The following is a 17,310-nucleotide window of genomic DNA, read 5'->3' as shown; positions in this document are numbered from 1 at the left end:
TCATTTTTGTTAAATAAATAATGACACAGTGGAATCTGTTGTGTGTAGTTTCACACCTGAGGTTAGATTCAAATAATTTTAGAACCTGGTAAGGTCCTGACACATAAAACCATAGAACTGAAAGAGGATGTACCTTCTTTTTCACATGACTGTACGTAACTTCAGTTGCTACATTAAAATAAAAAACTTTGAAGGTGAGTTGAATATTTCTCTACGCACTTTTTGTCTTTGTGATGAAAAGTGGAACTGTGAAATAAAATTTTAAAAATGTAACAGGGGTAAATGTTTTTGTGACATAAAAACAGGGCATGGGTGACTGCTATTCTGAATTAAAAACTGAAATGTAATAAAATCATCTCCATAAAACTCAGCTATTGTGAGCAGGATGAAATTACATTCCATAACAATAAGAAGACTATTAGAATAATTGTTAAACTTTCTCACAACTGCAGTTATTATTTTTGTCTCTCTATTATTATTATTATTATATATTTGTCTATAAAATATATTAATTAATTTTAAACATTTGATAAATTATTTGTGTCCATCCCCCCTCCCCTAAGAGATAAAAGACTATAGCTGTGAGAAAATAGAGCTAAGTTTCTCTCAGCCTGGTCAGTTTCCAGTAAAACCCCAGTGATTCTGCGCGGTGCGCCACATCGTTTCGCATGACGTAATTTGACGTTCCCAGTGAGAATCCAGGAAGTGGGTCGCTCGCTGTTGTTTGTGTTCGCTGTTCGCCAATCGTCTCTGTGTTTCTGATTTGATACAGCGCTTTTACGGGCCGAAATGGCAACGTTTATTTCTGTCCCGTTGAAGAAGTCCTCTGAAGTGGATCTGGTGAAACCGCTGTCGAAATTTGTAACGGCCACATACCCAGCGGGCGAGGAGCAAGGGGAGTATATCCGCGCCGTGGAGGAGTTGAACAAGCTCCGCAAAAACGCGCTGGGGAGGCCGCTGGACAAACATGAGAGCTCACTGGAGATCCTTCTCAGGTAGAAATTCCTCCTTTTAAAACACACTCGAACTAGTTACCATGTCACCTATACCCAGAGCAACTTTCCTACCTGTGACGGTGAGCTAGCTCAGTCATCGCCGCACCCAGATGTGTTAGCTTTTACTTGCTAACGTGGGAGCTAAAGTTAGTGGAGCTAACATGCTAGGAGACATTTCTCACCAAAATAACTGACTCATATGTTATTAATGCCAAGTTTCATTGGGAACAGAACACAAACTTGACTTATTACCTTGTTTAACTGAACTGTCAGATACGTTATAGAAGAAATTAGCCATGTAGGTGGAGCTAATCAATGATCTTAGCTATGAAGGGACTCAAGGAAAAGTGGTTTGCTTTCGTATTAGAATGAGCCTCAACTTAAACTTTATTTTGTCCCCAAAATGAAAGACAAAACGCAGACTGGTTTGAAAAACAGAAACCGTGGTTGCTGAGATCAATGTAATGTATGTATTTATGTGACATAATCAAACTCCTCAGCACACTTTTAGCTATTAGCTATGTATCTATATAGCAACAGTGGAAAAGTCCAGGCACAGTCAGCTCTCCTGTCACATTCAGGTATACCTGTAAGCACAGGCCATCTCTCCACCCACACCAGCCACACGAATAGACGCCAGCAGTGTAGCAGAGGTGATATCGGCAAGCAGAGATCAACATGATAACTCTCCATACAGGTCTGAGTACGGGAGTCAGAAGAAAGGAGAGGCACGTCTTTATATACACTCTGCCAGTGGATTTTACGTTTTGAATAGCTGCTATGGACGTATAAAACATAGGAAATACATGTACAAAATATAAAGAGCTAAAGAGTGTCACAATGCTAACCATTTTTGCATAGGGGAACTGTGTCAGATGGATTTATGTGCCCGGAAACAAACTTCCTCTATGTCCCATGCTCCACTGAGCATGCTCAGTGGAGCTCAGGTGCTACCAAGGCTGTTGGTAGCACCTGTCTTACTATTGTATAAATATGCAGACTTATAATTGTTTAATGACTCGGCTATAATGGAATCTGGAGTCAGATAGGTCTTGGCTGAGTTAGCCCACACCTTATCCATATTATCATGTATAAAATTTAGCATTGTCATGTGATTCTATATTAACCAACACACTCTATTTGTATGTGACATAGAGAAGCAGACTTTGCCCTTTCTCATCTCAGTCTTTGTTCTATCACTCATGAGTTATTCAATGCATGGGGTTTGTCAGGATTATGTGAGTTGCCAGGAATGCACTTGCAGGTTGCCGGTCTTTCATTTTCTCCACAGTGATTTAGTTTTTAGCGTCAGTGCAAAGTAGAATTAACTTGCATTTGCCAAGATTAGTGTCTTGAAAGATTTTGTCAGCACATGGTTCTGAGTGTAAAGCAGGTAGACTGCAGCAAAAATTTGAGTAATGCAAGACATTCACTTGCCCCAAGCATGATAGGTTGTCTTTACTAGTGAGTCTTTCTTGCTTTAATGAGACAAACCACCTGTGATGTCATAAGTTAGTGCTTGATTGTAATGACTGTTGTTTCAGTTTATGTTTGGGGTGAACTTGCATCCCTGGTTTATGTCAGTAGTTTGTAAGACAGTATTATAGAAAATTAAAAAACAAACTAAACAAAAACTGTACTGTCTGAAAAGAGGACATTTCTTATCTCTACCTATAATTAACAAACTCATGAGTTAAATGTCATTAGCTCACAAATGTATAGAGATTTTGAAAGGCGTTGTGTGTGAGTTGTGGGGCCTGTGGGTTAGTAGATGCCTGGTATTAGCTGATCAGACATAGGGTTGAAGCTAGCATGGCTGTGCAGAATTGCCTGCCATTGCTGAGTGTTAGCATTGTCACTCCTTGGCTCTGTGCACATGTCGTCTGTTAGCAATGTGCCAGGTAGCCAGGGCAACGGGGCCTATCCCTTTCACAGGGAGCAAACATACAACTATTGTGTCACCCTGGTGACTATTGTTTTGTTTAGGATGTTTTTTTTCTCTCCAGTCAACTAGAAAGGCACACCTCATCTCAGCTTTCTTCTGTGCACATGTGTGTGTGTCCCTGTCTATCTGATTGGGAAACACAAGCAGAATGATGTGGGTAGTTCTATATATAAACCCAATCTTTGTTTATGTATGTTCTGACTCTCCAGTCTTTCTTGGCACAGGAAAAGCAGGTTGGATGAACTGGTACTAGGGGATTCCCTAATCGGCCTCTCTGCATGTTGTCACTCCTAATAATAGACTGTTCACACATTACAGGCAGGGATACTGATAAGATGAAGAGCTGAGGAACAGTCAGGGACTCTCTGCATCTGTGTGTGTGTCTCTGTCTCTGGGTGTGTGTGTGTGTGTGTGTGTGTGTGTGTGTGTGTGTGTGTGTCTGTGTGTCTGTGTCTGTGTCTGTGTCTGTGTCTGTGTGTCTGTGTCTGTGTCTGTGTCTGTGTCTGTGTCTGTGTGTGTCTGTGTCTGTGTCTGTGTCTGTGTCTGTGTCTGTGTGTGTGTGTGTATGTGTATGCGCACTGCAGCATGCTTGCCTATTTTTTCCTGACTCATTGTCAAGTGTCTCTTAAATTGCAAAGCTTCCTCAAACCACAGAGCCGCAGTTAGGTCATAATAATGATTACCCCTAACCTAGTTTCTTAAATCTAATTTACTGTACAGCCATCTCTCTATTTTTCCTTTTTTTTTTTGCTCTTCTTTTAGCTTAACTTTAACTAAACATAAGTTCAGTAATAATCTAGAATATATATATTTCTATGTTTCCAGTAAAAACCATGACATATGATCTGTACAAAACAATAGCAACAAGTATATAAATATATGATATATATAAGTATTAAGGGTTTAGACACATTATAAAACATGTCATTTCTTTCTCTTTACAGATATTATGACCAGCTCTGTGCTGTCGAGCCCAAGTTTCCCTTCTCCGATAACCAGGTAATCGCTTGAACAGCAGACATGATTGTGGGTTAGACGCAGTTCCCAGACAGAAGAACTTTAATACAAAGCCTCTCTCTGTTTCCACAGCTCTGCTTAACTTTCACATGGAAGGATGCCTTTGATAAAGGATCACTGTTTGGGGGCTCAGTTAAGCTTGGTAAGTGCAGCCTCTTATCAAGTGCATTTGTGTCTGTGGAAGAATATCTATGGACGCAACTGTAAGTGCGTGGCTGATGCACTTAGCTGCAGAAAGATGAAATAATATAACAAGAGTTACTTTGCATCCAGAAACAGGCCTGACGAGGTGTTGTAAAGAGGTTAAAGAACAACTAGCTACTGAAGTAATCGTAAGTGGAATAGAGAAAGGCATTACATAGGTCTGCATGTGTTGTAAAGTGTTTGTCCGGGTCAGAGAGTAACAGGTTCTCAAAGAAAGAAAAAAAAAAGAAATCTATGTGAAATGAAAGCAGTGAGAGTGGAAAAAAATCCCCTGGTTCTTAAGATTGCTCTTTGTTGCAGTCCACACTTCACATTTATTCTGTTCACGCTTGAATCTTTTGTCCTCTGTGGTGAATTGTGGGAGCTCATGACTATGGGATTCTTTCCAGTTTACTCTGGGCGAGGAAATGTAGAATGAAGCAGTAGAAATGTTGTTTGGAGAAAATACCAACCCCACACAAACAGCTGTGTCAACCAAAAAGAAAAAAGTTGATACCCAACAAAATATCTAAGGGATGAAATATAAGCATTATAAGGGTTGAAAGATGAATGTCACTCTGTTGTCTGTATAATAATCACTTTCTAGCTGTGAAAAGAGGTTAAAATTAATCTTAGTGTTTCAAACTTTGTGAAACATTTGCCAGTGCGCTATGAAAGTCATTCAAGTTGGGCCTGAAAATAACTACAGTGTTTTTGTGTTACAGCTTTGGCCAGTCTGGGTTATGAGAAGACGTGTGTGTTGTTCAACGCAGCAGCACTGGCTAGTCAGATCGCCTCAGAGCAGAACCTGGACAATGATGAGGGACTGAAGGCTGCGGCCAAATACTATCAGGTGGGCATGTGACCACACTGTTATATAATAACCTGTATAAGATGATTTAAATACCAGGTGGAAATTACTGTATTAAACAACAGTGTTGTATTGTTTGGTCAGACATGTGATGGGGTTAGCATGACATGAGATGGGCTACATAGATATGATGCTCAGTCAGATGTAATGACTGTTTTGTGGCTGTACTCATTTTTTATTGGAAGAAAAATCAGTTCCCCTGCTTCTCAGAATAAGGGGAGGTGACATAAACAAACTGGAAAAACTAGTTTTACTCAACACATGTAAGGGCAAATCAAATGTGGCATCATTCTTTCTATGTCATTCAATTGGGCATTGATCCATGTTCAAAAGTGAATTTTATGAACACCATGCCTCAGAATGAGCCTGAGAGAAGCCTGCAGGACAAGAGAGGCAAATTAATCTGCACTTTGCAAGCCTTTTGTGAAACATGATGCTGCCACCATCTGAGATCTGTGTGTGTAAGCAGTGCTAGAAAACTGTTTTTGTGAAACTGTGCACTGGCACACAAAGATAGCTGAGAGGAGAGAAGAGTTGTTATTGAGACACTACGTCTGGCGGACAATGGCATGGTGGCATGAATGCAGATCGTATCTGTTGGGGGTTAGTGATGTCCAGTAAAGATAGCCGGGGCTGAAGTGCAAAAAAAAAAAATCAAGTTATATGAATTTCAGTTATGGCATTAATGTCACATTTGTGTTTCTCTTTTTATCTATGTCTCTATGCAGCTGGCCAGCGGAGCGTTTGGGCACATTAAGGACACAGTGCTGTCTGCGTTGAACAGGGAGCCCACAATGGACATCTCCCCTGAGACTGTAGGCACCCTGAGCCTCATTATGCTGGCCCAGGCCCAGGAGGTCTTCTTCCTCAAAGCTACTTCAGGTACCAAAAGATAAAACACCCCAGTTGTTTAAGCACACATTGTCTCCACGTACAGACTGTAACGTTATAAATGACTGCAGGGGCCTCCAGACTCTTTCTGCGCAGCATCATTATGATTTATCTATTATCTAGTTTCCTGTCACATAGATATTCAGAAACTCACAAACATTCACTTGGACTCAAAGATGAACTAATTAGAATTTGTTAGTTAAAGGTCAAAGGTCAAGATCACTGTGACCTCACAATACACGTTTTTGAGTATAACTCAGGAATTCATATGCTAATTATGACAAGATGCACTAAATAGCTTTTATTGAATTACTTCAAAGTCTTCTCTTCTCATATTATGAGCCTGGACAGACATGGATGCGAACTGCAACTTGACTGTTTGGTGAAGGAATACAACTGCAGGCCAGTAATTCTAGATAAGTCCCAGCTCTTAGTTTTAAAAAATGCATCATACACAAAGGACAACTAATTAGTCTTTTGCTCAGTTATGTGTCTGAAAAGTTTCAATGTTTAGGGAGACTGGCGTCGCACATCTACCAGGCCTGCTGATATAAAGGAAGCGTAGCTGTACTTTGAATAAACAGCATCATTAATTACTCACTCATGATTTTTTTTTTTTTTGCCTCAGAGTAATTTCGAGCAATGGCAGCAGACAGCGATCCAGGCTGCACAGAGCCTCTGTCCCAGTTCTGTCTCGGGAGTTGCTTATTAGAGTTTTTAAGCACAACACTTTGAAAGTTACATCATAAAATAAGCTCCCATTTAAAAAAAAAAAAAAAAAAAAAGATGTATATAATTTTTTTTGCTGAGAGGGATGACTTTGTTGTAAATTAGTTTTTACACTTTGTAGGATGTAAAGGCAATTTCATCAAGGAGATGTATTAAAACGGTTGTTAAATGGATGAAATGCAAAAAGGACCACTCTGAAAACCACTTGGAGAATCTGTGCTGTTATATAACATCTAATGTGAGTGAATGTATGACCGAATGTCAGTAATCTGTTTGCCAACCACAGACGGTCTGATCAGTATGTGATGTTTGGTTTGCAAGAACACAACTTCTTGATGTGTACTGTTTGCTGGTTGATTTAAAAGTGGCTTTTTCAACCAACAGATAAGATGAAAGATGCTGTCATCGCAAAGCTGGCCAATCAGGCAGCAGATTTCTATGGCGACGCCTTCAAGCAATGCCAGTACAAAGACAACCTTCCCAAGGTATGTGAAGGACACACATACAGTCTCACCTAGAAACTGCTCAGGTTTAACAAACAAAGACCAAACACATTCACAGTCAGCCATGACTTCATTGTGGTGGAGATTAATACCAAGCTTGGATTCTGCATGGTTTGGCGTGTGTGTGTGTGTGTGTGTGTGTTTGATTGTGTGTGTTTGATTGTGTGTATTGTTGTGTGTGTGTGAGTTTGTGGGAAAAGAAAGATTTGAAGAGTGGTACTCAGGTTGTGGGACTGTCCAAATTTTAATCTCTCTCTGTTCTCATTGGTCCATTTCCATCCTGTTTTCACTCTCATTGGTTGGTTACTACTGGGGTTTATTCCAGAAAGCAGGTTTAACAAAACTCTGACTCTAACCCTGAACGCTGAGTTGATGAACCCTGAGATGTGACAAAACTCAGTTTTTGGTTCCTGAACGACTGAGTCTGAGTCAGTTCAATCAACTCTGAGTATGTTCACTCTGAGTTAACCGCATCCATGAGGAATATAAAAAGCCATCATCAATGGAGCTCCGATTCAACAATTCACCATGACAACGGGTAATAAAGAGCAGAGCCTTCATTTTAATCCAGTGGAGCCAGAAAGATTCCTGTGTGATATTAATGCACATTTATCTTGAAAATCAGCAGCAGCAGTGAAAAAATCTGCGCTGGAGAAGAGAGTCAATAAGTTCAAACTATTACATTTTATTCAACGTGGTCCACTAGATCATGTTATTTATCAGATTTTATTTCCTTAATGGATTTTAAGAGCTGGAATCTACTGTTTGTTAGGTTAAATGTTTATATATTTCTTCAGTTGTGACCTGATGGGGACAAAGTTCTGCTGCAGCAGAAGATGAAATATAAATAAACCAGATCAGATAAGTTTATTTATAGATCTATCACTGTAACTCAGATTCTGACCCAGGATCAGCTGCATGATTTTGGTGATTTTTAGTTGGAAAAAGCATCAAGGTTAAAGATGAGTGTAAATGGTCAGTCGTCTACTTTACATTTAAAAATCTTGCTCAATAACATTCAATGACTATATCTCAACATGTTGTAAATTTATATACAGTAACTAACACACTGTTAAAACTGTTTTAGACAATATGGAGCTGATGCTGAAACGCTCACTTTTAAACTACATTTAGTCCGGTGATTTTCAGCTGATGACGCTCGTCATCTTCACTCAGAAATATCACAGCATCTATAATATGATATGAGATAGGACTGTTCATCAGTGAGACCAATCAGAACATGAGAAATTATTCTTTATTGATCAGAGTCTGTGTCTAAAGCTTCACACAGATTTTTCTTTTTATTTACATGAATGAATGCCTGGTAAATGTTTCTTTGCAGAGGAACTGATTGGCAACCTGACAGTTGTCTGAATGTCCACAGACTTACAGCGAATGGATTTTAATCTGAGCTGAGGGTGAACCCTCCATGTGTAATATCTGAATGGCAGAGATCTGTCTTTGTCCTCATTGATCATAAAAGAGGTAATGTAACAAATTCATATCAAATCTGGATTTTAATCATCTCCCAGTGTAAACTTATTTTAATGGATCAGCTCTGATCTGCACTTTAATCAAAGTAAAAATTAGGAAATCCATGTCAGAAGCTTCTTAAGTTGTGGCAGGAGGGACAGACTTGTGGACAGGTTTGTTGAAGAAAACCTGCCAGCGAGCAGGTTAGCTTCACAGAGTAAGTTACCATAGTAACTGACTCAGAGTTAGAGTGATCTCAGTTTCTGGAACAGCAAACCCAGAGTTTTCACTAAACCCACTTTCTGGAATAGACCCCTGAACTGCAGTTTGACCTGTTTTCATTATTATCATATTCTCATCATCTAATCATGGGCATCTCAAGTACTTGCTTTCTGTCTAACACACACACACACACACACACACACACACACACACACACACACACACACACACACACACACACACACACACACACACACACACACACAACCTCAGGGTCACACAGCAGATTTAATATTTTCATGTCATGAAATCAAACGAAAGTGAAAGGCATGAAATAAATCACTTGCACCAGCTCTTCTCAAGTTAAAAATTAGACTAACACATATATGAACGAAACGAAGTCATAACTACATTTACAAAGGTTTGTCACGTAAGTTTAATGTATCTCTTGACCCCTAAGTCATGTTGCAGCTCATGGTGCTACAATGAGAACAGCTGATTGCTTTTAATGGGACAGAACTGTAGATGTTTTCAAGCGGCAGATTTACACGTTACTAAGGTCTTAACTATCTAGGTATTCAGTTTACACGCACACAGAAAGACACACACACACACACACACGGCTGTGAGACGTTTGATGAGGGTGTAGCAGCTTTTGCTGAAAGGTTAAACACTCATGGCCTGTTCTGTTTTCTCTCTCGTCTTCCTTTCTTTCTGCATCCCTCGTGGTGGTGGTGTTGGCACTGGTTGTGTGTGTGTATGTGTGCTCGTGTGTGTGTGTGTGTGTGTGTGTGTGTGTGTGTGTGTGTGTGTGTGTGTGTGTGTGTGTGTGTGTGTGTGTGTGTGTGTGTATGTGTTGTGTCTTGCACTCCTCTGACTGCTTGTGCCTATTTGTGATTGGCTTTTCGTGATGTCATTTGTTATTTGACCTCGCTGGTGTGCCTTTGCCATTTTGTGGTTTGCCTTGCCATTGTGTATGTGTGTGTGCGTGTATATATCTGTTTGCGTGCCTGTGTGTTGCTCTGTGGTTGCCTCTCCCTGGTCAGTATTTTTATTTTCAGGAAGTGCTGCCGGTGCTGGCAGCCAAGCACTGCATCATGCAGGCGAACGCCGAGCTGCACCAGAGCGTCCTGGCCAAGCAGAAGAAGCGCTTTGGAGAGGAGATTGCTCGGCTGCAGGTACACAACTTTTGCAGGACTTGATTGTATTGTCTTACACTCAGTGTCGTATTTTCAGATGACGTGGCCACTCATTTATCATAATTTGGATGATTTCTTATCTCTATACCTGTGTAGTCTTCCAAAAACTAATTCGACTTGATGTTCCACATCAAAAGTAAAAAAAAAAAAACTCACTCAATTTCTTCCTCAATTTTCTTCAGCACGCAGCCGAGCTGGTGAAGACAGTGGCCTCTCGATATGATGAGTACGTGAGTGTGAAGGACCTGAGTGACAAGATTAACCGAGCCCTGACCGCAGCCAAAAAAGACAATGACTTTATTTACCACGACCGAGTTCCTGAAGTCAAGGATCTGGAGCATATCGGCAAGGCAGCACTGGTCAAAGCCACTGCCATCACACCTCCACTCAGCCAGAAATTCACAGGTATGATACACAGACACTTAACACAGTTCCCCATTGTCAAGATAGTCTGACACACCTGGAGAAACATTAAAATAAGTATCTGCATCTGAGTTTAAGAGACAAAGGGAAGTGTTTTTCCAGACAGATTGCGTCCTTCACTTCCTGCACTTCCTTGATATCTCAGCAATACACCCGCAGAGTTTTAAGATGATTGGATGAGCAGTTGTTAAGAAAATCGACAGAAACACACACACACACACAAACATAGATACATAGTGAGATATCTGTGATAATTTGTTATAACACAGCTTCAGCTGCCCAGTCCACGTTCATTTAAGCAATTATTTCATAAGTTTCATATAAACATAGAATGATTCATGAAATTGTAAGTGCCATAATGTCAGATAGGCATGTTGTTTGTGTGATATTCATATATTCACCGGTTTATGGTGAGAAAAACACACTTTTTCTACCTGGATATTGTAAAAACAGCAGCTTCCCACTCAATGGCTGCCATTTAAGTTGCTGACCCTTTTTATTTTAGTATAATCCCGTCCAGCTCACTCTCTAAAAACATCACCTCAAACTTGTTGTATAGGGACTTCAGATAGGATCTCATCTACCACGCACTCAGGCTTGTGTTTTTCCTAATCGGTTGTTTTTTTTCATTTTCAGACTTGTTTGAGAAGATGGTTCCCATGGCGGTGCAGCAGTCCATGAGCATTTACAACCAGAGGAAGGCTGAGACTGTTAACAGACTGGTGGGATCGATGAGGGAGGCCACCAATCTCTGCAACGGGTGTGTTATTCTATGTCTGTATGAGTAACTCTGCTTGTGCTTGTGCATATTAGCGTGCAGGCATATTTACATAATTGTTTTCCAATGAGCATGTCCATTAGTGCTCATGACTCCATGCATTGATGGGTTTATTAAAAATTCACCAGGTGCCATTAAAATGTCAATAAAAGTTGGCTACCTGTATTTTTATTGTAGTATCCTAAAGACAAGCCCTGATGTCACACTATCTGAAAATACTAATTAACTAAGTGCTTAACAAATTGCAGCATTTTGTCCAACAAAAAAAAAGTTATAATATCATTTAATTGAACTAATGATAATAATTTTTTTGAAATTAAAATAGTTATCTTTATGTTTGTTTTTTTTTATATTTAATTTGTCAATATGAAATAATGGAACAGGTCAAGACTCAAATTGAAGTTTGTGAAAGCAGTTTTTTTTTTTTTTATAACATTGTGACATGGCGACAGGGCACAGGTTGATGTTTGAGAGACCACAATAACAACTGATGATGTGTAACTGTCCATCAGGGTGTTGGCGTCCCTGAACCTGCCAGCTGCTCTGGAGGATCTGTCAGGAGACTCTATCCCACAGTCCATTGCTGAGAAGGCCAGATCCATCGTGCAGCAGGGAGGACTGCAGAGCATTGAGCAGCTAATCAAAGACCTGCCTGAGCTTCTGACTCGCAACAGAGAGATCCTGGATGAGGTTGGTGTTGGCGACAAATAGGAACGCACTGAATCATACATGTGTTACTACACCCCATGCCAGCGATCTAACCTCTCACCTTACTGCTAAACATCATCCTAAATCAATTTTAAAAAGTAAAGAAGGCACATTTAGAAGTACAACCACTTTAACAGCTTGTTTGTCATATGGCTTTGGTTTCTGGAAAAAGTAGCATATTAACATAATGCTGTTCAGCAGCTGACTACGACATCCTGAATTTTGGACTTTTCTACCACTACTACCAGAAGAACGCATGAATGCTAAAAACTCATAATCGTTCCTAATGGCGGAAATCCCAGATCAGGATCATCACTGAAATCTAATCCACTGATCTTTGGGCCAAGGACTGTCTGTCCACTAGCTTCAGCCAACCCATTTTTTAGACAGCTTACTGACAAACAAATAAACAGACGGGAGGAAAAACATAAAACATAAAACACAATCTGCTTCCAAGTTTGCTGGCAGAGTTGAAAAGTCCTAAATTCCCCCAAAAGTAGGCAGTTCTGTTGTATAAAGACAAAGCGCAATAACTGAAAACGAAAAAATAAAAAACAGCAACAACAGCAAAATTTCTGCCCAAAAAGAGGCAGAAATGTAGTTTATTTGTTTATTTAAAATGCAAACCTAGGCATGATTTTTACTTTTTTAAAAGACACGTAAGCAGTGTTGAAACAATTTATTGATTAGTTGATCAACATAAAACCAAATAAAATCGCTGATTTTCATTAATTTAGTCATAATGTTTAGGTTGTTTATCAAGAAAAAATATATAAAATCTCTGCTGATCTAAGGATTTTAAATGTAAGGTTTGTGTTGTTACTCTCTCAAGCTCTCAAGCTTGTAGACCTTGAGTCCTCGAACACATAATAGTTTTTCCCTGTTTTCTGACATTTTGTTGATGAAAACAATTGGGTGATATATCAGAACAAATTAATCAATAATGAAAATAGCTGTTAGCCGCAGACCTGCATGAATGTGTGTACTGTATTGTTGCTATAAGATTGCTGAGTAATTATACAGTGAATTCCAAAGTAGTCCTCAACTCACTACAACTCATGGCCCAGGCTTTAAATGAGTAATGAAGGTGTAGTCATCAGCTCATTAAATGTGTTGTTAAGACATTTATATTTCCTGCATGCACTCAGTATGTTAATGTTTCTGTCCATCAGTCTCTGAAGATGCTGGATGATGAAGAGACAACAGACAATGAACTGAGAACCAAGTTCAACCAGCGCTGGAACAGAACCCCCTCTGGAGACCTGTATAAGCCCCTTCGCGCAGGTACACACACACACACACACACACACACAGTTTGCTTTTTACATAGTTTGTAAGTGTGTTTCCATTCACTGTTGACCATGGTCCTCATTTGTCCTTCTCTCTTGTCCCCTCTAACCTTGCCTCCCTTTCTCTCTTTTCTTGGCCAGAGGGTACTAACTTCCGCAACGTCTTGGACAAGGCTGTACAGGCCGACCAGGTGGTGAGAGACCGCTACGGCGCCCACTGTGACATGATCACCCTGCTGTGTAAACCCGAGGACGAGCTTAACGCTGCCATCCCCTCTGCCAACCCAACTAAAACACTGCAGGGCAGCGAGGTCAGTCTGCCTGTATCTTCATCCTCATGTCTCCGTTTGAGTGGCCTCTTAATGTAAAACTCCACTTTTTATCGCTGTCTGCCACCTCATCCCAACATACTGTGTGTGCCACATAAATATAGAAACCTGCTGTACACAAACACCCGGTGGACATTGTGTGCTTTACCCCTCTTTCCCCCCTCCCCACAGTAGCTCCATTTTTCATTTTGTTTGCTGACTTTGCTTTGTGTTTCACTGGGGAACTTAAAGAACTAAGCAAGCAGAACTGGGGAAGAGAGAAGAAGTGCATGTCTCAAGCAACACCGCATCCATGTTAAAGTGGAAAACAAAAAGGTGTTGAGGTGTTGCTGTGCACTGCAGTGATCATTACAAGGGTGAGAGGTCAGTAATGTAGGGTCGTGTACTGAAAAGGATGGAAAAGTGAAGTTGTCTTCACTTCAGGTCGTCAACGTGCTGCGCTCCCAGCTCGCCCAGCTGGACGAGATGAAGAAGGAGAGGGAGACTCTGGAAGGAGAGATCAAGGCCGTGACCTTTGACATGTCCACTGCCTTCCTGACGGCGCTGGCACAGGACGGGGCCATTAACGAGGAGCAGCTGTCACTCTCCCAGCTCGACCAGTTGTACGGGGCCTACAACCAGAGGGTACAGGCCACCCTCCGCACACAGGAAGAGCTGCTGGGACAAGTTCAGGTATATAAACACACACGAGGTGGCCTGTGGTTGAAGACACACTTTCTTAACCAGTTCATGTTTCATGTGTTACTGGAATCAAGAAGCATTACCTGTGTCAAACAAAAAACACATGCCAGCAGTTCTCACAGCAGGTGCAGATAAAATCTAAAGAGTGAGGGAGACCCAGTTTGCCCTCTGAATGGCGCCTTTTTGTGTGAAGAAATAATTTATAGTTCACAGTGTATAAGTCTACTTAGTTTCTAAGAAGTTTCAGAGGTTAATCTCCCCAGTCTGTGATCTTTCTTTTCAACCTGTGATCACCTTCCAGACGTCCCACCAAGAGTTCAGCAGTCTGAAGCAGTCCAACACGGAGGCCAACCAGAGGGAGGAGGTCCTGAAGAAGCTGGCTTCAGCCCACGACAGCTACGTTGAGATCAGCAGCAACCTGCGCGAAGGCACCAAGGTACTCACTCAGCACAACGCACAGCAGGGATGAACTGTGCTGCAGTAATGCATATGTTGTCATAAACTTTCCACTTTTATTTCTGTTTGTGTGTGTGTTTGTGTGTGTCATGGTGGTCTGCAAGCCAGATGATTTATTCTTGTCCCCTTTTGTTTCTCCCCTTAGTTCTACAACGACTTGACAGAAATCCTGCTTAAGTTCCAGAACAAATGCAGCGACATTGTTTTCGCTCGCAAGACGGAGCGGGATGAGCTTCTCAAGTACGTGCTTGTCTGCTTTGTTGTTTTTTTATTTCATTGGTTTGTGTGTCAGTCACACAAGCTGGTTAGGTGGATTAGGTTGAGGCTACCTGAGCATGTGGAGCAGATGAGCACTATGGTACAGGTGATGTTTGTAATGTTTGGCTCCTTGTTTCAGGGAGCTGCAGCAGAGCATCGCCCGAGAGCCCAGTGCTCCAAACTTTAACGTTCCCGCCTATCAGAGCACCCCTGCTGCCGGCCCAACCCCTGCACCCAGGACTGTATTTGTAAGCAGCAACTCACAAAGCCAAACACTGAACTTTAAAACAGGCGGATGGGTATTTATCGATCTGTCTTCCTTCTCTCTGCACTCTAGCCTCAGCAGCCTCTACAGCCTCAGCAGCCTCAACAAGCCCAGCAGCAGCCTCCAGCGAAGCCCCAGCCCCCAGCCAGGCCTCCTCCTCCCAGCTTCAGCCCCCAGGCAGCCTCCACACCTCCCACCAACACACCACCCACTGGCCCTCCCACCAACAACCCACCACCTATGGCCCCACCCTCCCAGGCCCAGGGACCACCTTACCCCACTTACCAGGGCTACCCAGGGTGAGTTTTCCATCACATTCCGATTTCAGAATTAATTTTGACTTGTATAACTCTTTATATTGATGTCAGGACGGAGTGAACAGTGGGATCGTTTTTCCAATAGCTGCTTCCATTTATAGTCTTTTTTTCAGTTGCCAAAATACCTGCATTCTTTAAGCTAAGAGGCTTATCTCCCCTCGGTCTTCACATCCTGAACATTCAGGTAGCAGGACTCTTTCATCCATGAAGATGACAAATGCCACTGGTGGCACCCAATTAATGTAAATTTATTAACTGCAGAAAATAAGGTGGTGTTTGAGCGAGAAACCACATCACTCTGTAACACCACTGTACGACTGAGAGGACTGTGTGTGGTGACCTTCCTCTAGAGAAATTACCTCACTGATCACATCATGTCAGTTTCATGAATCTTGAAATTCAGTATTTCTCTGTTGTGGTGTCTATGCAGGTACTTCCAGATGCCTATGGGCTACAACCCCTATGCTTATGGCCAGTACAACATGCCCAACATGCCCAACATACCCTACATGCCCTACCAGGCCACTCCAGGACAAGGAGGATACCCAGGAGCCCCTCCTGCCGGACAACCCTACCCTGGCTACCCCCAGCAACCACCACAGCAGCAGCCCTACTACCCTCAGCAATAACTCTGCTCTCCATCCCCTCATTTCTCACACGTTAACACCAAATAAAAAACTACCCCCAGCAATAACACTTTATCTCCTTCAGCTCCCTTTCTTCTCATCTTTTGTGTTTTTTCTCACTATCAGCGGCTGTAGAAACCCAAGTGAATGGCACCTCACAGCTGCTTTGCACTTCTCCCTGAAACCCATTGTGACTTTGCTATACTTTATTTCATCAAGATTTTCTTTTCTGTCTCACCCTACCTTTTTATTCCATCTCATGTTTTCTGGGCTCTGACGGCACTTTTCCTAAACTATCTCAACTTTCATCAATGCACTAACCCCCTCCTCTTGCCTCTAAGATTATTTTTTATGTACCCATTTTCTAATGGTTTTGTTAACTGTATAATTTAAACCCTAACTAGTTTTCATTAATAACTGACTCTTTGTCTGGGCTGGACTGCTGTACATCACTCATGGAGGCACACAGAATCCCAGGATGGCTCTCTCTGGTTTGGGAGTGTGTGTTGGGTGGGTGGATGGGTGGTCATTATGAGTCATGCCACTGATGGGAGAACGCAGCCACATCTTCACTCCCCTCGCCCACTCAATGCCCAGTGCTTCTATATCAACTATATTCCTATTTTTGTAATGAATACTGATGCCTCGCTGATGTATAAACCTATAAAAAAACGAATGGCCTGTAGGTTTTCTAATGTAGATGATGACTGTTGAGAGTTCTCCTCTCTTTCGCTCTTTTCTCTCTCATCCAGGGATTGTGGGTATATTTCTGTGTTACAATCAGAGGCTGTACAAGTGGCAGAAATGGTTCTATTATATAAATATATGTATAAATAAGACTCTGTATGTGGTTAACCGAGACACTCTGTGCACTGCACTCTCATGCTCTTTGTGTTTATTTTTATTCCTCAGCTCTAATGTGATTAAAAACAACAACTGCCAGCCAGAATTTGTCTGTCTTTAAACGCTGGATGTCATATCTGTGTTTTTATGTGTTCCTGTTGCTATTAAACTGTGGAGGTTTGTAAAGCAGCCAGAAGAGGGCAGTCCTGCAGCTCACAGTGGGAGCAGCAGCCGAGCACTTCACTTGCCGTTGTTGCTCCTTTCTGCCAATCAGAGGGGGAGTTGTCCCATCCGACTAATCGGGTGCCT

The 17,310-nt window shown here is 41.6% G+C and overlaps 1 protein-coding gene across 6 annotated transcripts; it reads left to right on the top strand.

Moving 5' to 3' along the window:
- The first annotated feature begins 678 nt into the window (after positions 1-678).
- On the top strand, positions 679-17,100 carry pdcd6ip (programmed cell death 6 interacting protein). Of its 6 annotated transcripts, none has more exons than XM_071499953.1 (18): positions 679-995; positions 3,885-3,939; positions 4,030-4,099; positions 4,866-4,993; positions 5,740-5,893; positions 7,016-7,116; positions 9,876-10,007; positions 10,211-10,433; positions 11,088-11,211; positions 11,742-11,919; positions 13,110-13,221; positions 13,368-13,537; positions 13,979-14,227; positions 14,538-14,672; positions 14,838-14,936; positions 15,094-15,198; positions 15,288-15,514; positions 15,963-17,100. In XM_071499953.1, exons 1-18 carry the CDS (start codon positions 790-792, stop codon positions 16,159-16,161), a joined length of 2,667 nt encoding a protein of 888 aa, XP_071356054.1. In that variant the 5' UTR covers positions 679-789; the 3' UTR covers positions 16,162-17,100. The 6 variants fall into 6 exon arrangements, with proteins under 6 accessions (XP_071356054.1, XP_071356059.1, XP_071356057.1 ...); XM_071499958.1 differs by having other exon boundaries at positions 680-995; positions 9,891-10,007; positions 14,838-14,932; positions 15,090-15,198; positions 15,297-15,514; XM_071499956.1 differs by having other exon boundaries at positions 680-995; positions 9,891-10,007; positions 14,838-14,932; positions 15,090-15,198.
- The last annotated feature ends 210 nt before the right edge of the window (positions 17,101-17,310 follow it).

The sequence above is a fragment of the Trachinotus anak genome, unplaced genomic scaffold (genome assembly GCF_046630095.1).
Source record: "Trachinotus anak isolate AG129_WGS33_773 ecotype Australia unplaced genomic scaffold, CSIRO_AGI_Tana_v1 ptg000016l, whole genome shotgun sequence".
NCBI lineage: Eukaryota > Metazoa > Chordata > Actinopteri > Carangiformes > Carangidae > Trachinotus > Trachinotus anak.
This window is presented reverse-complemented; position numbering and strand designations above follow the sequence as displayed.